This window comes from Sphaeramia orbicularis, chromosome 3 (assembly GCF_902148855.1).
Source record: "Sphaeramia orbicularis chromosome 3, fSphaOr1.1, whole genome shotgun sequence".
NCBI lineage: Eukaryota > Metazoa > Chordata > Actinopteri > Kurtiformes > Apogonidae > Sphaeramia > Sphaeramia orbicularis.
This window is the reverse complement of record NC_043959.1, coordinates 34,217,424-34,242,174: the sequence shown is the minus strand read 5'-3', so window position 1 is coordinate 34,242,174 and position 24,751 is coordinate 34,217,424. Positions and strand designations below refer to the sequence as shown.

Below are 24,751 nucleotides of genomic sequence, written 5' to 3'. Positions count from 1 at the left end.
CTATATTAATCTTTGAATTCATTGAGTTTTCATGAACATCTAAATAAATATAGGAAATTAAATATAGGAAAATACATGATTTTCAGTGAAAAATGCAAAATACAGAGGGCAATCTTATAATAAATGGTGATAAATTATGTTACGAAAGGTTTTATTTATTTGTTTTATAAGGTCTTATTATGACAGGGAAAATTTTATTTGGGAACTGCCAGAAAACGTAGCACTTGGTCTTTATGGGTTAAACTGGGGACAGCAGAATAACCATTTAACACAGCATCAAATTTTTTTAAAGAAGTTGAGCAAAACACCCAAAATTTTAACAATATAACCATCAAACACAAAGCAATGTTAGTACTGTGATGTTTATGGTCTTCTCCTGTAAATGGTCCATTGCTAAAATTACTGCTTGGTGCCGAGCAACTTGCAAATAGTGACTTCTTTTTTTTTTTTTTTTTTTTTTTTTTTTTTTACAAAGCCATGCTTGCTGAAAATAGCTGCCTGTTGTGTGTGGGAACATGACTTGTGAAAGAGGTGAATAAATGACCACAAGAGTAAAGCCAAAAACATGCTAAAATTACTGCCTCGTACTTCACTACACCTCCACAATTCACTCAAGTTGAATTCAGTGCTTTGTATTGTTCATGTGTTGAGTCACTGATAGAACACACAGTTAAAACCATAACAGCACACACTTTAAATGCGGACGTCGTATAAAGGAAACTCTGAAATGTAGATGCATTACACACATCTTCCACTCACCTGCACATAAGTGTCACCAATTCACTATCTGAGAAAATGTGAAATGTGGTCACAAAACACCTAGATAAAGTGATTATGAGTGGGCTGTTAGTCATTCGCATTCCACATTCATTTTATGTAGCCTTAAAAGTGGGATCTATTTGTAGAAAATACAAATAATATTGATGATTGCAGATTCAGTATAACAATTCAATCGTTCTTCCAGTTCCTCAGGACAAAGTCATTACATCTAGAGAGAGTGATGATCCAGAGGACAGTTCAAAGAAACAAGATGCTTCACTGGAGAGTGCATCAATGTCACATGGTTTCTCCACTATCCCAAAGTCACCTAAGTAAAAGACTGGATCCATTTTTGTCCAGCCACACATCCTCTGAACATTGACATTAAAATGACATTTCCCAGACCCATAGATCAGGAGAAAATGGACATTGATTGGGGTCTATCTCTGCTGCACCAATGTACTCTCAAGATCTTACAGCACATATCTAGTCTGAAGAAGGTATAAAGGAGCATGAAACTAAAGCGACCTGTAATTACGATAAAATCACATTAGGTACCTGTAAGATGTGTAAGTTTATTTTATTTAGGTGTTTTTAATGTAGTTTCATCCATTTTCTCAATCCTTCCGATTACACCCACTGTCATGTTACAGGGTACATTCCAACATATTTGAGAAAGCAGCATCTTTGGTTGCACTATTATTGATAAACTAAATACTCCGGCATCTCCTACAATTTCACCACTAAGACATACCAAATCCTGCACAGTGAACCTTTAATCTGAGTTATTTTCTTTGGTAAATTTACATGTCACATATTACTCATTTGGAAAATGTAAAATAGCTCATTTTCAGCTCCTGTTGGTGATTAATTTGATAGCTCACTGACACAAGTGTGTGTTTGACTGTTGCCTGGTGAAATTCTACAACACCGTCTGTTTGAATCTTTGAACCAAAGATAAAACAATCTGAAGAATTCAGGAGCTGTCTATTATGGATGTGAACAAGGGGAATCATAGATGAAACACAGCAGAGCTTTGTTTCACATTTACATCTGGATGACAGAAAAGGGGGAGCAAGTTAATAAATGAACAAAAAACTGACAGGAACAAGAAAATCGGGATGTAGGAGCGGATAGGACATTATTTTAGACCAACAAAACACAGTAATGCTAGGAGTTATGTTCAAGCCTACTGATCATGGAAATCAAGATAGTGGAGGGCAGATCTTCCTATTCACAGCTACCAGAAAACCTTAGCAAGGTTCTGAAGGCTTTCTGCTGCTGTCAGCAGTTGGACCCAGCTCTTCTTAGAGCTCTACTATCCTGCTGAGCATGATAATGTTTAATCAAATAAGTGATCGTATAGCTCTGGACTTCTGCCAGAAGTGCCATACTGCATTCAAATCTGAGGGACCTTTAGCACAGAGATATGCACTGTACTTAAAATATATCTGGTCACATGCATAATTACTGGCGTGATTTACATTTGATCCTCCATCCTCTGCACTTGTTTTGACACAGTGAAAAATCAGCAAATATAATACACATGGTCTCCTTTTGCATTATAGAAACTGTTTGTAGCATAGTTTAACAGGATAGGATGGAAGAGAGGGCATGGATGGAGAATAGAATAGAATAAAATAGAATAGAATAGAATAGAATAGAATAGAATAGAATAGAATAGAATAGAATCTGGTATGCAGGTTAAGATGGAACAGACAGATAGGATATGAATGTTTCTCACAAATGTGTCATTTCAATATTCCTTCATAGATATGTCAATATGAAGATTATTTAGTTTTAAGCACGTATTTGGACATTTGAAGGAACACAATGATGCTATAGAATGAGAAAAAAATAAAAACAATTTTCATTTGAAACTAGATGATTACTGAGCTCACTGTTATGTCTATATTGTAGTAAAACAGAGAAAGTAAATACAAGAAAGGGCCTTTTGCCTTTTTCGCTGGCACTACAGGGTTCACCTGGGGCGGCCGTGGCTCAGGAGGTAGAGCGGGTCGTCCAGTAACCAAAGTGGTTCAAATCCTGCTCTGTCCTAGTCATGTGCTGTTGTGTCCTTAGGCAAGACACTTCATCCTCCTTGCCTACAGTGCTGCTACTCACACTGGTGTATGAATACATATGAATGTTTGGTGGTGGTCGGAGGGGGCCATAGGTGCGAATTGGCAGCCACACTTCTGTCAGTCTGCCCCAGGGCAGCTGTGGATACAAATGTAGTTTAAATGTAGTTTAAATGTAGTTTGTAGTTTATTTGTAAATTTAGGTAATGACAAAACTTGGGTGGAGTTAAGATAAAATAGGTTTAAAATGCAAATTGACTACAAATTGTCTGCAAAGACTGGATTAAAACTGATAATGTATGTATTAATATTAAACCAACCCCAACTAACCTTCAATCTAAACTCTGCTTTGATGAAAAAGTCCAAAAGAATTCCTCCGCTGAGCCACTGGTAAAGTACATTGAGGTTATACTGTATATCAGTAATGCTATGGCAAACCCTTTGTGTCTGACAGGACAGGATAGAATATCATAATTACTTTCCGCTATTACAGTCTAAAAGGGAGAGTGAGAAGGAAATAAAAGAGTAGATTCAATGACTACCACTTGTAGATAATTAACCAGAAATAAAGAGTCAGAGATGAGAATAGACATATTGTGCGCCGAGCTGCTTTTAAGGGGTTTTGATTACAGATTATGATGGCATCTGGAGTGAACGGTACTGTACATGACAGGCAGCAGATCTGAAATTGCCTGCACCTCCTGCTGCCGCTGCTGTTCATCTCCAGTAACACTGAATAGAGACACCTCTCTGACGGCTCGTGGTCCACAGTGGGATAACTCAAGTCCTGGCAGAGTCCACGGCTTACAGCGTGAGGGGTGGATTAAATGTTCTGCGCACGTCCTTCATGGAGCTCGTCTCCTCCAATTTCAGGATATGATAAATCTGCAGCTGAGGGGCATTTCTCCTGGAGAATTCAATTAGGTAAGAAAAGAGAAGAGGATCACAGAGATATTAGAGGTCTGATCGGAGAGCTCCTCAGCCCTCCCAGTAATGAACCGCTCCGTTCCTCCACCGTGACTAGATTGATTTGACTAGCCAAGCTCAGAGTTCATCTTCTCTCTAAAGTCACTCTCAAAAGGCTGGGTGTCATTGTCGAGGGGAGAAGTTTGAAATTTAGAACGGGATTGAAATATGACTGAAGGATTGGATTAAGGGGCAGGAGAGTGAAGTGCTTGTATTCTCCAGACACCTGCCAACGTGTTGAGATAACCTTTAAGGAAGTTTGTGATCTTTTCAAACCTGGCAGACTTGACAAACACTTGGGACCCCACCCCTGATCAATAACTCGGCTCTGTAATTGCTTCACGTCTGGATTATCTGTTAAATGTACTCTGAATGCCCTGTCTCTGCTCTCTGTCTGTGCAGAGGGGATTTATTTGCGTGTACAAGTCAGTGGCACCATGTGTCTTCAGTCATTTCTTGATAAGCATTCGCCTCATGTCCACATTCTCCATCTAAAGTTAAGATCAGTTCACAGTCTTGAAAGTGAGTCTGAAGGATGTACCTAATAGTGCGGATAGTATAATTACCTTTAATAGTATCTGATAAGAATCTCTATTATGAGATTATGTTACAAAGGCACAACTATTATTACCACTATTAAGTATGAAAGGCAGAATCTTCCTATAGGTTAAAGCCTTAACATCGCTGATATTTATCTCAATTTATCGTCAGTCCCGGGATGAAACTGGTGTAATGACAAATAATATTTCAGCCCTTTCAGCATGTAACACTCAAAGTTACCCTTTTCTTCAATAGCATCTGGTTTTCCCCAGGAGGTACACAAAAGAAGCCTCACTGCGTTGATGACAGCTAACATCCACTTACAAACCTGAATGGTTCAACAAACATTTTAAGCCCCTGCTATTATCTGTTGCAAAAAGCTTATCTGTGCAGCTAGAATTAAACTTTTCTCTGAGGTTGTACTGATTTAACTTGTTTCTTTACATTTTCAATTTCAAGCAACCTTGGACAACCTTGCTTTGTCCTATAAAACATTTAAGGATCTTTTCAGTTCTCTGTTAATTTTCTTTTTTTTCCTTTTTTTTTTTTGTTAGTTCTTCAACACCCATTGTGTTTGATTGTCTGAAAGTGTTGACCTTTGACCTTCTTATAAGTGATTGTTTTGGTGATCCTGACATATAATTTACCACTGTGTTTGTATTCTGTGGTTTATACTGATGTAAAACACACAGTACAAATTAATTTACAATGAAGGGGTTTTTACTTTCCACATCCTTAACCAAATTGCACTCATCCCAACGGACTATTATTAATTCACTAAAATATCATAATTTTCTAAGTTCTTGGTAAGAGACAACAGATCATAACACATTATTTTCAGAACTACATGATGGTAACACTTTGTCATTGCTTGTACACTTAAAACAAAGATGTAGCAGTAATTCTGATTTGTGACAAATCAAAACATTTATTAAATCGTAGGAGGAAATCCTAAAATACAGAACACATGGATTAAATTAAGAGTCAAAATATTTATACAACCAGATCAGAACTGGAAAGATGATCTAATTTTAAATGACCAGTTTAACAGCGTTGTACATTTTATAATTTGTGAGTTTGGAAAATCACATTATTCAGTATGAGGTACAAAGATAAGGACTCTGTACCAAACAGAATAAGGGAAACCAGCTGTTTGGAGGAATTTAAGATTAAAATGAAATCACGGCTAAAATCCACACAATCTTTTACTCATCACACATAACTGCAGCTACTTGAAATATAGTTTTCAATGTAATAGTCATCTTTCTGTTATTGCTATTGTGAGATATTTGCCATTGTTTTTAGGGCCTATATTGTTATTGGGTTTTTTTGTTTGTTTTTTTTTTTAACTCTCTGGGGATGTTATCTGTCTATACTGTGGAGTATAGATGTAAATTACCTTGTAGCTAACTCTGGTACAGCTAATAGCTCTGCACTGTCCCGGTCAAATAAATAAGTAAATCAATAAGTGTCAAAAACTGCATTTCCTTGAATGGTTGGCTCCAAAAGTGAGTCAATCCCCTTATGTTAACATGTCCAGGAAAAAAAAAAAGCTATTTTGGGATCTTATGCTAATTCGTTTTCTAATGGGAGGGAATTTTTAAACATGATGAAACTCAAAATGATCCATATCTGAGGTCATGGCTGCAGTGACTGAGAAGTTGTTGGTTCTGTCTGTGTTTTCTGTGCTGTATAGGTGCTTGGACTTTATTTTATTTATTTTTTTTCCTGATATCTCTAACAAGACCGTCAAAGGATTCTGTCATGAAGTTTACCTATAATTAAATGTAATACTTGTTAGTATACCTCAGCTACTTTAGTTAATGTCAGCACTCACTCTGTACTGAATTACCTGTTCTGTCAGCTGACTATACCAGCTAGGTAGGCCTTATATTGATCATGTAGCTGAATTTGCTTCTTGGGTTGAACATCATTTTCTAAATTATCTAAGTATTTTCACTAATTAGCCTCGTCTTGGTAAGTTTCCTCAGCTCCATTTTGTGGTCCAAAAACAGACACATCTAGCACCAAAAGTCCAAATTGGTGATGATCAAAGTGACCAAAATGACACTTCACCACAGGGGAAATCTCGGAGGCACATTTTATATATAAAGTTAAGATGACCCTGGTGACATCAAGAGGGAATTTTTCTCAAGAGTTTCTTCAAAACCAGTATGTTCTGTTTCCACAGACTGAATAACTCTCCCACAGCTCTGACTTTTACATGTACAGCCTGTGAATAGTCCCTTGAACAGATCAGTGTGTTATACTTATTGCTGCTAACAATGTTTTACCCATTTTTTGGCTAAAAGGATAGTAACTTTGGTTCTCATTTCAACAGGTGATAGCAATGAATATGTGTATTAGATGGTGCCTGCCAATAAAAGAGCAAAAAACTGTAGAAATATAGGCTACTTATCAACATGACAGACTCCATAAAAGGGGATCCTTTTATCGCTATTAACAGCTCATTATTATTTGCATGTGATTACACACTAATGAAAACATAATTATGAATATTACACTTTTTTCTTCATTTTCTTCATATTTCCTATTAGATCAACCTTAAATGTCAAGTGTGGTAGATTTAGGTGTATATTAACTGCAGAAATGGAATACAATATAATATTCATGCAATGTTATAATTATTGTATAATCAAGTAAAATAGGAATTGTGGGATTTTTTTAACCATAAAATTAGCAGTTTATATTTATGGAGGCAGCAGGTCACCTTCAGCAGAGTCTGTTATAATACAGTGTATATTTTTGCAGTAGCTCCAGGTACAGTTGTTGTCTCTTTTTTGTTTTTTATAGCAGGTGTAATCCTGTGTTAAAGTGAAATACCATAACCTAACATGTTCGAGTGTGAACCAGAATTAATAATCCCTTAATTAAAAAGCCTAGAGCAGACACAACAAACACTGGCTCTAGCAGTTTTCTGTGTTTTGTTTTTGTTTTTCACCCATCATGTGGAAGACTGGGGTGTTATATTCAGGTGGTTGTCATCTGTAACTTTGCTGTTAAATGTCCCTCAATATTACACACTGTGTTTAAATTCTACAGGCTGAACATATACTAAATGTAACTGGAATCTTAAGAGATATTCTGTGTCTGATGTCTCATTTCAGATGCGCTAATGAAATTTTCTACATCTCTTGTGGGAATGACCTGGCCATCTGGCTGCGTCAAAAGAAACAAAATGTCCCCTGCTGTATGACCCTTTACAAAAGAGGCTAGAAAAATACAATATATGCATATAAGTGGTGAGATGAATGGTTTCTCACATCCCATGAGCCCCTTGTTCTATCCAGATATCTATTGTATTTGATATATTTAATATAATTTCTATTTTTAATCCCAATGATGGGAAAATTGCATTGAACAGACAGAATTATTATTTTGTTTCCCATTAATTACTTATACATGATATAGTGGCATACAGACCTGTAATTAATATATATCTGAATTATTCAGTATGAAAAAGGTATCTCCTTATATACAAGAAATAAATGATATAATATATCAAAGTAATTAACTTTAAAAAGAATATTAGTGCTTTTTTATTCCAGTCGACCTCTTTCTGTTGATGTGAATCAACTTTGTGTCAGCAGCATCTGCTCTTGACACTTTTATTTTCTCCTCAGGGGTGAGAAAATCATCTCAGCATGAAGGCTTGTGTTTCATGATGCAAACTTTAAAAGTAAATGCTGTGTGTGTGTGATAAATGTTCCCAGACTACATGACGTCTATGTATGATTTTTTTTTTTTCTGTTTGATGGAGGAGATGAAGATGTGTGTCAGAGGATAATATAAATAGGCTGTGTGTGTAAAAAGGTGATTTAAGAGTCTTGAGGCTTTCAGAAGTGTCAGGGACTAGGTAAAGATTGCCAGGAGCTTGTCTTAAAGTTAACCGAACCAAAATTAATATACAACCCTAAACCCAAATAAATGGGATGCTGAATAAAATGTGAATAAAAAAAACAGAATACACTGATTTGTAAATCTCACAAACCCATATTTTATTCACAGCAAAACACAGTAAGCATATCAAATGTTTAGACTAAATAAATGAGCCATTTTAAGAAAAAAATTTGGTATATTGAATTTGACACCAATATGTCGCCAAAATGGGACAGGGGCAACATGAGGTTGGAAAAGTAACACTAGAATCTAAACACTGACATGATGCAGAGATATGCAATCATCTAGAATCATATACAGTATCACTGGCATAGTTTATCATCGCAACATGATTTAATAAACATCTCTCATTTCTCAGATATCTCAGCTAAAGCTAATCCTCCTAATACAATTTCACAAGATCTATACAAACACATGAATTTCTATATAACACTATAATACTCTTTCTAATTGATCATGGATACAGCACAATAAATAATATATAAAGTGTTATCTTTTAATCCATTTGTAGTCTATGCATGCAATCTGTGCTTTGTTCCCTGAAGGTGCTGTGACAATATTAGTTTCATTATGGACGTGTCAATAAAGCAAGTCAATCTGACGTCAAAATGAAAAATAAAACCGAGAGTGATCTTTCATTTAAGACATGTGCCATCATTCATGCATTATTCGGTTTACGTTGCTATTGTAAAAAATGTATGTTCTGTCCAAGTGATTTACTTTGAGTTTTCTACTTGAAACAAGCCATGAAGAAGAATGGCTGGGATTTTTCTTTTGGGTATATTTTACAATGTGGTACAGGTTAAGTGCTAGATTGGTTCAAGTGGAAGAAGGTTTGTTTGGATCTGTGCAGCACTTGATGACTCCCTCTCCTCAAACGCAGCAAGTGAAGTTCACCCTTTCCCCTTTTTACCCTTTACCTACACTGTTTTTTGGTGTGTTATGGAGTAGAAGGGCAAAAGGATCACAGTAATGGGAAGAAACAACTCATAAGATTCTCCTGGCTCACATTAATTTGAGTATAAATATGCGACAGTGTATTAACCTGAAGCATGTGACTTGTTTTCCTGTAAATACCAGGAATCAGGCTTCAGGGAAATCAAAGTAAAAGGTTAAGTTAAACCGTGTGTGTGACACTTCTCCACCTGAGTCTTCACACTAATTAGAGCTACCAATAAATTAGCATTTCGGTGTTGACGAAGGACTTTAATAGAAAGAATTTTACACCTGCAACAAAGGAACGAGGCTCACAGCTGGAATTAGATTCAGCCGCAGTGATATTTAACCAGGTGTCAAAATAACACAGTGCTATTTTTGTGAGAGCACCGACTCTGGTTAACAGGGCTGACAGTGAGTGAATGTGTCCTGTTTTTGGTGTAGGAGGAGAAATGTCAAGACAAAACAGTCATTTCCTTAAAAGATCAAAGATTATATTTTTGTTCAAAGGCTCAGATTTATTCAGTATTTCACCTTGAGGAGAGATGATTAGGATCCAGACTAAAGCTACAATTCTGAGTACAGTTGTGGACCCTTTTGGAGTCATGTTCTTCAACAAAGCTGTATTGAATATAAACTAATGGACTAGTAGACTAATGGATGAACCTGCCAACCTTTAATCTAGCAGTCTTCACCTGTGGACGCTAGCACTGTGTAGAACTATACACACTACTCTCTACTATGATGAAAACCAACACAAAAAAGTGAACTCCTGATAACAACCTACAGATAAGGATGACAGAGGAGATGCAGTTAACACCGTCAAGGTTTGACACCTTTCATTATTGCACAATAAACACAATAAAGACACACTTCTCCAATTCGATCGTTCGGTTCAATAAACATCTACAGAAATGCAGGTTCTTGTTAAATTCCACCAAAATGTGTTTTCTTGTTTCCTGTGCGAGATGTGAAAAGCAATAACATCTACCTCTTATATACTACAATGCTCACACAAGTGTATAGTGTCAACCAATTACCAGCAAGAGAAAAGATAGAACTGAGGGGAGACTGAGCTCAAGGTTGTTGAATATTTGATTTGTTTGCTATTTCTCTTCCTGCCTCCATTTAACTAACCACTTCCCTGTCCCACCAACATTTTCTCTCTGTCTTGATGCACACATGCATGAGTTTTCCAGCCTGTTCCTTATCCATGCAGGCAGACAAGGTAACCTGAGGACGTCCTGTCACCTCATCAGTCTACCGCAAGACGTAAAACCTTGGCAGTTTGGCTGTCACTGGTGTGTGTTTTACCGGTCGACATGAATACACATGAAACAGAGTCCTAGTGTGCATTATAATTGCAAAAGGCAATGTCTGTTTTAGAAAAAGAATAATCCACTAGCAAACATTTAGGAAAAAATAATATTGTTAAGGCACTGCAGTTGAGGCCAAATCTGCATCACACAGATACAGGATCCATCCAATCACTGATGCTCCCACTGCCTCCATTCTAACATAACCAGAGGGGAACAAGTTGCTCTTTCCACTAACAATAAACACATTAGTGATGCTTGACAGGTGATGGCTTCCTCTGGAATAAGAAACCTCCACAGTTCACAATGTCAAACGTAGACAGCTGCTGCCGCAAGTCACTTTTCTTGACTGACGTGCCAGACAGTTTCTCCATCAAAGCCTTGTCAAAGCTGCAATACTAGTTTTCCACACAGAGGATAATTTTTTGCCAAAATACCAAACTAAATTAGTTTGTCTCTGTAAGGTTCCACTCCTGCTGATAATACATGCGCTGGTTGTTGTTGTTTATTCTTGTTGACTCTGTTGACATTGACTCATATAATGTGGGGACCTTGTGCGATTAATAAATTATACACCAACCTCTGAAGTGCATAAAATATGGGATGATGAAATTTCTTGAAATCCTCTGTGCCCTGATTATAGTTGCATAAGGTCAAAATTTGTCAAAAGTTTGCCTGTCTTTGACTTAGTAATGCAACATTTCGCAAAGGAAGTGCTTCATTGATATTTCTTGGGATTTTCCTTCACTATCTGCTCTTAAAAATGAAAGGGAATGAATACTAGATGCTGTGTTAGTGACCTCTGTCTGGGAAAATTCTGCTGAGACTCGATATTTTAATTTATGGATTCACATCACTGACAATTTCAGTCATTAATGCAAATGACTCATGTCCCCTGGTAACGTTAATCATGTAAAAGACAAGCCAATTTAGTCTAAAAATCCATATGAACTTCCTTCTGTTGAAGTCTGTGCTTTCACAATCCCTGGAAAATGTCTCAGTCATGAACCACAGCAACAAAAATCTGACCAATGAGCTTCACTTGTCCAACGCTCACTCTGCCGTTCCACTTTATATATTTGTATGCAACAGAGTAACTGCTACAATCCCCAGATTATCAACACAAATATTACAATAGCATATGCAAATATACTCATCTCCTTGGAAACCCTTCCTGTATTATCGGTAACATTTTATCACATAAAAATGAATTAATATTTTCTGTCCTAGCTGTCCACTATGACAGAGGCTGGAGTCTATCCCTGCTGACAACAGCTACAGGCAGGGTACACCCTGAATAGGTCACAAGTTCACTGCACGGCTGACATATAGAAACAACGTTCAATGACACACCTAGGGGCAATTTAGAAAATTAACCTTTTAACCTGCATGTCTTGGGAATGTGGCAGGAAGCCAGACAACATGGAGACAACCCACAGAGACACTGAAAACATAAAAACTTCACAGAACTGAAGTCAAAACCAGCATAGTCTATCTCTGAGTGCTAACCTTAACAGGATTCCTACGGGTTTCTGCAAGTTAAATTTAAGACTATTTAAAACTCGGGCTGCACGATACTGGAAAAAAACTGACATTGCGACTTTTTTTTAACCCTGCGATATATGTTGCGATATGAAAAAATACTCAAAGGGATATAATAGCTGTGTGGTGCTGACGTAAATGGTCAAACAAATTAGTCGTGTTTCCTCTCGTTGCGGCAACAGGTGCAAGGCACTGTCCACACCGAACATGTGTTTCAGTATCATCCTTCTTGTAGCTGAAATAATTCCAGATAACTGACGTTGCTTTTCTTTTTGGCACCAAGTCTTTGTTTTCAGCAATTTTCTCTTGTTCGTTGCTCATTTTTCAATGTTGTCAGTGAAGTGTCAGTCATGTGCAGGGGCGTGGTCTGCTTCAGCAAACGGATTAAGAACCTTTGTGATTGGTGGATGGCTGTGCGCAGTGTGTGTCAGGTACCCTTGAAATTACATGAGAACGCATTGTGTTCATTTGCCTCCTACATCGCAGCACCTGTAATGTGACTACTATGCACATGTACATTGCAAGGACAAAGCTCTAACGATATATTGTGCAGCTCTGTTTAGAACAGAATTTAATATGCATTTCACAGCCTATTTCATGGTCACAATGGCAAACACTCCGAACTCCTAGAATTTATTTATTCCAACGCCTTGATTCCCATCGTTCCGAGTCATTCCTCACAAAGTTAGCAATAATTGGTTCCTAATTTCAAAACAAATTGTTGGGTTGGAACAGGTGGAACTAATTAGACTAATGTTACTTTCTTTGCAGCTTGGACATTTAACAGACACATTTAAACTCAATAGTGAACAAGTTTATGGCAACATGACTTAAGACCTAGCATAGCAAATTTAATACCTTTTAAAGACTTTTTTAAGGTATTAAAAGCAGATTTGTAAATTCAAGACTTTTAAGACTTTTTTAGCCCCCGTGGAAACCCTGCCTTACACACCTGCATTAGATCAGAACTGTGAATAAGGCCTGATCATCTTGAATGACCCCGCCCACCCTCTATGGTCCGAGTTCATGCTGCTTCAGTCTGGTCGCAGATACATCCTAACCTGTAGCAGGACCAGTAGGCACAAGAGGAGAGCCAACAGATATTCAAAATATTTTATTCTTTCACTTTTAAACTCTAACAGCAGTCATTTTTATGAGATTTTTTAATATTAACAGAACCAACAGGGACTTTTAGTCTTTTAGCCTGCATTGGTATTTATGGTATTTATTGATTATTTATTGTTGATCATTTATTTGTAGTTGCCTTCCAATGATCTTGTATTTGCACATGAACTCTTCTTTGTCACATTGCACTTTGAATGTTGACCGATGTCTGTGGTAAGCTGCAAATGAGTTACCCGTATGGGATAAATAAAGTTTTCTGAATCTGAATCGCTCTTTTATTCCTACTGTTATTAGGCTCCTGAATAGTGAATAGTATGTGATTTGTGTTTTCTTTTTATTGTATCTGTCCTTTATTTTTGATGTGTGTACTGCTGGCTGTACAATAATTTGCCCCTAGGGGATAATAAAGTACCTTGAACCATGAACTATTGTACAGCACTAAAGTTTTTACAAAATGTAAAAAATGAGCAATCAGTTGCTTCTTTAAATCTGTGGAGTCTTGTGATGTAGAGCAGGTCTACATAGGGAAGGTGAAGGCTGGGAATGGATGGGCCACTTTGTCCTTCAGCATCTTTAAATACCCAGATTTTACATTGCTTTTGTAGGCATGTTTATTATAGAAACCATCATGACAAAGGTCCCCTAACCTTGACAAAGTGCTTAATTTAACTCAAACCACAACCCCATTCTAGAAATTATTCCTGTGGGTTGGATCAGAGGGTGGGATAATTAACCTACATAGCTGTTGAGGTGGGAGGACTATGTTTTAAATACGGCATCATGCTGCAAGATCAACCGGTGACAACAATGATTGGATGCTGGTTGTCATAGTAACAGAGTAAGCTTTAGTGGGACACGAGACTTCAAGGTAACACAGCTATCAGAAATAGCTACTGTCCAGGCAGGTGATGGAAAGATTTGTAAGGCGTCTGAACCCGAGCCAACCAAAGACAACTGAAATCAGACTGCGTAAGATTTGGCTTTTCATGAGCTGTCTCATACCGCAGTGTTTCATCTACAGGGAAAAAATGACAAATAATGAAGTCAGAGTGAGTTTGGGAGACATCTGTACACAAACAACCATCCAAAAGAACTATATGTGTGCTTTTTTTGTCCCTGTATTCCTAAAACCTAGATTAATTTCAACAAATCAGTTTTAGGTATTGGCTCACTAGTAGTATGTGACATATAGGCCCCATCCCAATTCACCCCTTAGCCCTCCCCCTTACCCCTACCCCTTGGCCCTTGCACTTGACACTACTGACTGAAATGGAGCTCCAAGGGTTAGGGGTTGAAACATTCACCTATGAAATGGGACAACCCTTCGCAGCCTGTTGCGTCATCAGCAGTCATTAATGCTGCTATTAACAGATGCAAAAACTTTGTTTCCAGAAGTATTCATCACGCCGTCAGTAGCTGTAAACATCTCTGTTGCATGGGCTTTGGTCATCTTTTTGTGGCTATCAACTATAAACTGCAAAAATGTGATCTATAACACATTGAAACGGCATTTAACGGTCGATCAAATGATTAAGTTATGTATGAAGAAAATACGTACATTGTGTTTCTTTCATCCAAGGTTATTATCATTTACGAAAACTAACGAAATGACGAAAACTAGAATTGTAAAAACATTTTCGTTAACTGAAATAAATTAAAACTAGAATTAAAAGAAAAAAAAGATAACTAACTGGAACTGTATTGTGTGCTTACAAAACTAAATAAAACGTATAAAAATTATGGATAAAATTCCCTTCGCTTTCGTCTTTGTCAATGTCGGATTGATACGAAATCGATTTATTTCCCTCAACCAATTTTAGCTGCTGGCACCATATGATATTTAACGGTCCGTCATTTCTCGTCACTTGTTGTATAGAGTCAACTTTTCATTCTCACTCTACCTGGAAACATGCAGACTAAAGTTGGGAGAAAGCAGCAGAGTCCTGTACGGGATTTATTTGAATACGACGGTAAGGAAGATAAAAGATTTTAAAAAAACTAAAACTAAACTAAAACTAAGCATTTCAACCAAAACGAAAACTAATAAAAACTAGCAAACCTGCTCTAAAAACTAATTAAAACTAACTGAATTAGAGAAAAAAAAACATCAAAACAAAATAAAACTAAACTATAATGAAAAATCCTAAACTATTATAACCTTGCTTTCATTACACTGCTGCACTTTTAATGTGTTTATCTCCATCTTGCCAATGATTCGAACACAATTATGGGAAATTTCTCCTACCGCTCCGTTCATAGTGTGGTCCTGAAAAATCTCCGTTTCGAGAGCCAAACAGCCCACCGCCTTCGCCCTTCACCTCCGTCTAATTAAGAATCGGGACAACGCTACCCCTTCACGTGTACGCGCAAAACAGAGGGGTAGGGGTAAGGAGGAGGGCCAAGGGGTCAATTGGGATTCAGCCATACTGTTATGTCTGATGTGTATCTGTGTTAACTGGGGTGAACTTCATCTATCAAAGTGAAAACTAAATAATAACTGGAAATATAATTATGACATACATGCCCTGAAGACTGCTTTTACTGAATATGTTTCTCATATAATTATCTATTATATCACATTCACTTTTTTAATAGGCTCTATTGTATTTATCTGAACATATATTGCTGCAGGTTATATGCATATATTTCAGGCAAGGAAATTCAATATACTTTATGCATATATTACATTTGTGTAATGGCAGTGAGGGTAATATGAGACCTATGACTTAACTAAGAGAGCATGTTAGATGAAGGACATATGCAAGGCTTTGATTCAGCAAGAGTGAGAGTTATATCATGTAGTGCTTACAAAGATGAGGTTTTTTTTTTTTTTTTTCCATGAAGTAAGATGGAGAGTGACTATGCTATTCTGACTGGAGTACCAAGGTCATTGCATTGACACAGAGCTGGTAGGAAGGAGAGCTAAGTCCCAGTGGACCATTTACTTTTAATGTGTTCTCATCTGCCTTCACACAAGTTTCTGTCGGGGTCTTAAAAACCCTCCTGGTGCTCTCAACTGCCGTACAGCCACCTAGAGTCACTGGCTCGCTGAGAATGATCGGTGAGTGCGACTGAATGGCCTGCCAGGTCTATAATGTTTTGATGTAGTACAATACGCACCAGCAGTCCACAGAATACACTGAATACAGATATCAGGCCATCTGAGGTGATCAATAAATAGAGGCTGTTGTGTTTTTCAGGGTCAGCAAACACACACACATGTATCTGTTTTCTGAGAAATATGAATGTGCCGTGGTACTTTATCCTGCTCTTACAGCTGATGGTGCTGGCGGTTCAATCTAAACAGCCTGGATTGTGGAGACATTAATTCATGATGAGTGTTTACCATCCAAACATCAGTGCACATATTGCCTCAAAGAGATCTCACCCGCTTGTACAAATAGATAACTGATGGACGGACGAGGACAGGAAAGGGCAGTTCAGCATGCTTTTATCTGGATAATGTGCTGAATAAAGAAATGTCAAAAGCTGCATTTTCAGTTTTCTAAATAAGTGTTTTTCTTGTTCAGACCTGAAAGTGGATGTGCCCTTCTGAGGAAAATGTTAAAATTAACAATAAAGATAATAATAATAATAATATCTTAGTGGAGTATATTCTAGAACTTGAGAAGAATGGGGTATGAAGAAATCACTAGAATGTAAGATCCTGTTGAAAAATAAGCATTTGCTCTTTCAAACGGGAGGAGACAATAGCAATGAATAGCATCCATCATTATGCAGACCGTGTAGGAGAACATGGCTGAACCTAAGTGAGAACTGAGAGAGCTGCATTATTCACACAGCGCTGCCTGTCATCGCTGACATGGAGGACAGTGGGGTGACTCATCCTACTTGATAATACATGATGATTGATGTTTTTTTAGATGAAAAACATACAAAATGAATGCTAATAGGGGGGTTTATTAGGGGCTGGGGGAGTAAAAAGTAAGCTGGGGTTTTATGTCTGAGGTATCTGCTGGAGGTCTATCAGCTGAGATAGACGCTGTGGAGGTCAAATGTAAACCCTCACCTGGCAAAGCGTTCACTCTGAGGAAATTAATAGTGTTCGTGAGAGGTGGGCCGACAAAAAAAAACACACCAAGTAGAGGAGATGTGAAGAGATCGACTGAGAGTGTTTCTAAGCCGGCGCCATCACACAGATTCCTCACGCTAATATGAATCACCTATCAATATCATACAGAAAGGGGAATTAGCTGTAATGCTTCTTCAGTGTGACTTCACTAAGCCTACAGTTACCATGTTTAAACGTGATTATCTGTAATAAACCCTCAGTAAAGCTTATGCTACCTGATTAAAACTAAAACTGTCTGCCTTGTGTTCACCAGCAGATATCTAACGTCAGCAGGTGCTCAGTAATTGTTGCTTATTTGTGAGCAGTGCCGTAACACACTATAAATAAAAAAGGCAATGCATGTAAACAGATGTAAATTGATTAACTATGCGCAACAAGAACATTTCGGTCGGATTTATTTTGTTTTTCATATAAGCATGTAACAAATTGGAGTTAAAATAGGTAGATATATTATTTTTTCTGCTCCCTTCCATCTCCTAAATTTGACATGATAAACTGTTGCCCACAGTAGCGACACTGATTCATAATCTGCTGTATAAAAGAAGAAGCTCAACTAAATGTCAACAGAAAGCCTCTGGAATGCCACTGCAAGGCTTTAAAGGGTTTTTCTAATCCTGGCTGAAACAGCAGAGCCTTCAGTATTTTTCACCCCTCAATCCTCAATGCATCTTTTGATTGTTAAAAGGGGGGGGGGTAGGTGCTTCATTAGTATGCATCTTTAAGGCGCAAGGGCTGCCTGCAGATGCAGGAGTTGAGGTGGTGGGGGCGTGGGAGAAGCTGGGTCAGTCACATGGCCGGGACTTCTCACAGCATCCCTGCATGCGGAGGATCTGAACGAACCGCCGCTCTCTCCTCCTAATTCTCAGATGGCAGCCATGACCTACTTTCCACAAAGACAGGCTCATGCAAACTTGATGATATGCTTATAACAGAGGAGCCCATCGTGCACTGCCTGAGGTGAGCCTCGCAATGCAGAGGCGGCAGGGGGTCTGCATGGCGACGTGCAACTGGCAAGACGTGTGTTAGCAACTCCATCCTGGGTGGTTAAACAACGTTAGCGGTGGTGGCACTGACACAGCATGAGACTGGAGATACAATATGGGTTTTAAGAGTTGTCATGATCACCTGAACCCCATAGCCACTTCACTTCCAAGTCATTTTACAGCCAAAGACAGCTTAGTAATTAATTTATGAATCCAAAAAGGTCTCCAATGAAACTACAGTGGCAGCCATCAAGAATATCTTTGCTGCTTCTTTCTTGCAACAAGTTTGAACTTGCACAGCAGCCATTCTTCTTTAAAATAAAGGCTGCGACAGTGGCTGAGTAGGCAACATATTCTAATCTAGTGTTCTGCTGCTTCATACCATTCTGAGCAGCTACTAAACTCAGTAAAACAGGGCTAGATATCACAGCTTAATACATCAAATGCGCCATTCCAATTATCTCATTTGCTTTTTCTTTGAACTTACATTTACTCCAAATTACACAGTGTCACATGCTGCTTAGGTTCAGACATTACATTTAAGAACATGCGATAAGTAGAACTGCAGCCTTACAGTGGTGAGTATATGATGTTTTATTTTTGGATTCTATGTTGCTATCAAAGAAATATTCCAAGCAGATGTCAGAGAGGTGTAAAGCTCTGAGGCATTTTTTCATAAGCAGCAAACTGAGGCTAAGTGACGTTTACATATAGTTTGTGCTTTCAGATGATACAACCCACAGAAAACTGCAGATCACACAACGAAAACCCAACAGGCATGTAAAAACATCTCACCCTAAAGAATAAAAAAAAAAACAATAATATAAAAAGGAAATATCTAGGTGACTGAAACAATGAATGAAGATGACAAACAGATACAGGTGAGCTGGGCATCACAAACACAGACATCAAAACCTCGCACAACAGAAAAGAGAACAAAGACAAAGACAGAACAAGAGGGAGGTGTTGAGGAAAGGAAAAAAACATATAGTATAATATTAAAGTATGGTAGCGCAGAGGTAAGAGTGCTTCGGTGACAGGAAAGGTGTGTATGTGGTCTGAGTATTACACCACCCTGTACATCCAACTCACAAGCCAGATTAGACGGCTAAACAAAACCCTTTGGCTTGGTTCTGCTGGCTGGGCTCAAAAAAGCTCCGAACCTGCCAATAATGTTATTTTCCCAAAAGATATTAATCAAACAATATCACTCCAGTAGATCAAAATTCTAAAGTCCAATATACGAGCGCGTTTCCAATAAACAAGATACAAAGAAAAATACTTCATTTCTGTAGATAAGATGCCAATAATTCTCCCATTGTGTATAGTCCTGCTCACAGTTTTGCACTTGTAACAGTTTCATTCCCAAACAGACCTTCAGAGTTGGAGCTATAAACACACTATACAGTATGGTTAGCAAAAGAAGTTTCTCTACACAATGGTGAATGCATTTTCCATTGACAGTCATGTACACTTGCATTCCAGTGTTAAATGCATGAGCTAAAGGAGAACAGGGTTTTCGTGCTGTGGGTTCATCTCCAATAACTTCGCAGTGACTCACTTGAGAAGGAAGTGATCACTGTACTTAACAGTTTTGGTGCAATACTGGGCAAATGAAGCTATTAATTCCAATTCAAAAGACTTATGTAATGATTATAAGGGAGATATTTTAAGCTGGATTTGATTTAGATGTTGGCCACAATCGCACACATATGTGGGCTGCTCTGGAGTTTTAAGAGGGAGAGAAAACACTGATTTTATGTAATGCTGTAATGCTCCATGTCTGAACCAGGGGACACTTTGCAGCCCACACAAGTCACCTAAGCAGACCTTGGAAACGTTTCTGTTTAAAACAGGTTTTTTTGGCAGCATCAGCTAGTTGGCAGGTTTCATATAAAAAATCTGTGGTTGAAGGTATCCAAAGATCAATAATCCTAAAGCGGAGCTGAGCTGTTTTAAAATTTGAGGGGAAGAAAACTCCTTAAACAACTTTTTAAAGAAGTGGTTGATACTCATATTGACCCTGAGTTTCCAGCAAATTCTTGAATGTGATGGCAGGTGAAACAGTGTTCCGTTGTTGCTGGATGGTTTTAACAGCTTTGTTTTTCTTGTGTTCTTTCCCAGTGCATCTCAAAATAACATACCCTGTACTGTCAGACCCTTTGTTTTGGTAATGCAAAAAAGAAGTCCAAAACTAGAAAGCAATTTATTTTCTATGCCCTTAGCTTATTTTGTTTGCTGTGTATGTTCAGTTAAATCTGGAATATTTAAACAAGGTGACATTTTTTTTTATAAGTAATCAATTAATCTGATAAAAGCAAAATAAATAAAAAAAAACACAATGATGCTTTTTAAAACACAGTTAAAACCCTTACAAATATGAAGACAGAATTTATAGGCAGCGGGATCAAGATTTTAACGATATTAAATGGTAAACTTCAAGCAGTGTTTGGCAAAGGGTATAGACAGTAAACCATTTTAGAGTGAGGAACCCTCAGTTTGTTTGCAGATAAACAGATGGCAGTTTTACAAGTCTATATAAATCTCTTTGACTGAAGAAAGAGTTGACATTAAAGAAGCCAAGACTACAATAGTTTTGGAAAAGCCTCTGCTTTTCAAAGGCAAATAAAGGACTACCAATCTGAACTGACATTGAAGGAATACTATCTGCAAATGACTGCCGTAGGAGCACAAATACCATAATGAGATGCAATGAATGAAATCATGTACAAAACTATGTAGGTGGACAAATGTAAGCATGTATGCATGTATGTATATATGTATGTATGCACATGTAGGTGGCTGGAACATTCAAGCTATTCACATCAGATAATACCGCATAATCAGAGTAACATTTTCCACCTGTCTCTTACGAAATTCGTTTTTTTCCTCGCTGTTCAGTTTGTGACTGCATTAAATTGTAGGAGCTGAAATGAATGATTCACTTCAAAGCAGAGGTAAAAAGGTTTGCACAGTGGTGAAGCTGTTTTCTAAATGCAGGTTAGAAACATTTACCAATTGACAGCACAGTAATGACTATACAGATGGTGGTACTTGTGCATCTCCGTACAAAAAGGCTCTCGACGGTACAAAAAAAGATGAAAACAAAATGAGGCCAAACGTCATCACCAGAGGTGGAAACGCTGATTGGATTCTGCAAACAAACCCACACCTGCAGTCAGAGCGAGACTTACGCAAAACCTGTCAAATGCCTCAGCTGCTCTCAGAGAACCGTTTTTTTCTTCAAGTATCACAGCAAGGCCTTATCTTATCCTCTTCAAACAGTGATGCCTCTTGTGATGAATCTCTAATGTGAGAGAACTGGAAAACTATTATCTGGACTTGGCAGTTTTCTCTAGCTGGCCAATCCTCCCACAGTTCCCGCTAGGAGCCCCCGCTCTAGTTTTCTATCTCTACAAATTGTCCCCATCTCTTTCTTTTTCTTTTGTGATGAATGAAATAGCCTTCTTGTTAGTGAAACATATGAGTCTGACACCTTACAAAGAGAAGGGGGAAAAAACGATTTGCACTGGGTAAGGTTTCAACATGTGTATATACAAATTTGTCATGGAAATGCTGTTTGTCCACATTGTGAAAAACAGAACATTTCATTCATATGTTGATTTGAGACAATTTCCCCTATACATAGTGCATCCAGTCATTACCTTTGATCATACAAGGGACTGCAGTATACTCACTGAAACCACACATTGCTATATATAGAACACATAGACAACCATTAGGCCTTATGTAATCTGTACATATAATAAATCATCACGGCCTGCCTGTATAAATTCAGATGTGTAAGCTGATGTGACATTGGGCGGCATTGTGTCTGATAAGCTGTCATTGAGCTGCTGCTGGAGTTGGTGGTGGTGGCGGGTGGGTGGGTGGGTGGAGGATGTTGTCTATGCTGAGCAGCTAGAAATCAACCAGGCTGCTGGCGAGGGGCCATGAAATGCACAATTAGTCCTGGGTCAGTTGCATTAGGATTTCTCAAAGGCAAAAAGGCAATCAATGCATGACGATGTTGTGGTGAAAAAGGATTTTATACTTCGAAGTACAATTTCAGGGGTAGATTGGTTCACTGTTAATCACACTATTTAAAAAAAAAAAAAAAAGTGTTATATGGCTGTGTACGTTAATGGAACAGGTTGTCCGAAGAGGAAATGGTCACTGGTGGTTCACTGTAGGGTCACGGTAATCGTTAACAGCGTGACCTGACCTCTGACCTTTGATCCCCTATGGCTGCACTTTGCTTAATGGCATTGACATTAAAATCACGCTTATTGTGTGGATGTTGTGACTAATAGTGTTCCTGATAAAACAGTCACGTCCATGACTTCAGTGCTGTAAAGAGCACTGTATAGAGGGTACCAGGCTACCCTCTAGTGGCATAAGAACGCGATGAACCATGTCACAAAATAAGTTGTTGTCTCCCTCAAATGGATAAAGGGTAAACGGGATACCAAAAGGATGGAAGGAAAAGTCCTTTGTGGCTTAAGGAGGCGGAGGGAGCCGTGAGGGGAATTCCAGTGCTTTTTTATTTTTAAGGGTGGTGGGGGGTGGGGGGGGTGTTTATTTTATATGCAAATCAGCCTCATCGACACCAGAGGTCTTATTTTAAGGCCTGTGTGTGTGTTTTTTTCTGACTTTTCAAGAAAGAAACCTTTGATGTTGGCAGGAAAGGATCGATGCCTAGGAGAGAGAAAGAAAGGAGGGGGGAGGGAGGGGAGGATGCAGGATGAAAATGTACTTCTGAGGGTGTGTGGGTGTGTGGGTGAGGAGGGGTTGTGCCGTCATCACTGCTCCTCTGTTTTTAAAGCACATCCTTTATGAATCCGTGTTGTTCTAAAACACTGAACCCAGTGCGTCCTAATACTAAACATATCCTCGGGTGAGGGGGGGGGGGGGGGTAAAAATGTCACAAGTCACGTTTCCAACACCCTCTAAAGCCCCGCGTCATACGAATATAATAAAGTTTGAGGGGACGCGTCTTGGTCTCCGAGGACGCAGGCTGAAATGTAACTGGTTGACCTTACTGCACCATTTCTTTCTGTTTCATTTAGCACAATCTGTTGGAACAGTTGCTGTGCATCAGGATGGAATCATGTGAATGGGTAATCTGAGGTTCTCCGCAACATCCTCCTGCCGTTTGGCCATGTAGGCCTGCGGTGCCGCTGCGGAGGAGCAACTTTATGGGGACACAAAAGGGGGAAAAAAAAAAAAAAATCCCCAGGGTTTCAACATCAAGTAGTTAGTTACCACGTCTAGGCTTGTGAGGGATCTGTCTAATTACGCGCAAGATGGATACAAGATATGCGCATTTATCCTCCATTATCTATCAGTAAATATGTACCACACAGAGCCACTTATCAGACTGATAGAAGTGCAAAAAGTGACATATCCCCGAATTAAAGCTATCAACCAACAAGTCTGATCGGTAGAATAAAAGCAACAGACACCAGCAAATCATAGACGCGTTAAAGGGGATGTGATGAATTAATGATCACAAAAAAAAAAAAAAAAAAAAAAACGCACGGCGCATCCGCATTTACTTACATTGAGGAGATGTTTTTGAATAACTCAGCTATGTCAACACTGGTCCCATTGTTCCCAGTATCTTGCAGGGCCAGTAAAGGGAAAAACCTGCCGTTGTCGGACTTATTGCAATAGATCTCTGTTTGAGAGCAGCTGCAGGTCGGTGGGCAGTCCAGCATGGAGCTCAGATAGTCCTGGAAAATACTCATCAGAAACAGAACCCTCCACCAGCAAATCCGGATCGAATGAAACCATAGATCCATGTCTCCGGGTAGAAGATGAAGACGTCCTGATGTCCTCTGGGTTAGAACAGAACCGGAGTGGAGGAGTAGGAGGAAGGGAGGAAGGAAGGAAGGTGGAGGATGGTGGTGCGTCTGTACAGAGGATGCTCTATGTGTGAGCGTTTCTGCCGTGGATGGATGCTGTAGTGTCCTTGCGCGTCAGAGACCGGGTGAAAAAAGGAAGGAAGAAAAAAAAAAAAAGAAAGAAAAGACGCAAAAAAATAAACGGAAATCAAAAATAAGAAAGCGAATTTCTGTAAGGTTCCAGTCGCCTTTTCAGCCTAAAATTCATGGTGTTTCCCCCGGAATGCTGCGCTGCTGCTGCTGATGTCGTCGTCTCTCTCCAAGCAGGACCAGGACGACTGGCTGAAGAGGAGAGAGATACAAAATGAGAAGTTGGAGCATCAAGTCCCTCCTACCGGCTACAGTCATACTGACACCTGCAGAAACTGCATGCGATAAACAGTGATTACAGCTCCACTGATCATATGAGGATGGCGCGACAAGTGTGAACAAAGGACATTTTATCATTAGCCTTTAGGAAATTACAAACGAGACTAAAACAGACGGGTTATTCTGCAAAAATATTACAGATACAGCATATGCCTGGAGATAAATAATTTAGAGCAGCGTCTGTAAAACATTCAGTAAGCTCCAATATGATGAA

General features: G+C 38.6%; 1 protein-coding gene across 3 annotated transcripts in view; it reads right to left on the bottom strand.

Moving 5' to 3' along the window:
• ntrk3b (neurotrophic tyrosine kinase, receptor, type 3b) overlaps positions 1-24,438 on the bottom strand; it is a 201,168-nt gene extending 176,730 nt beyond the window's left edge. For all 3 annotated transcript variants that reach the window (XM_030129404.1, XM_030129411.1, XM_030129415.1), the window contains exon 1: positions 23,825-24,438. In XM_030129404.1, coding sequence (XP_029985264.1) covers positions 23,825-24,066 — 242 coding nt within the window. In that variant the 5' untranslated portion in view covers positions 24,067-24,438. The remainder of the gene's footprint in view (positions 1-23,824) is intronic.
• Between the last annotated feature and the right edge of the window lie 313 nt (positions 24,439-24,751).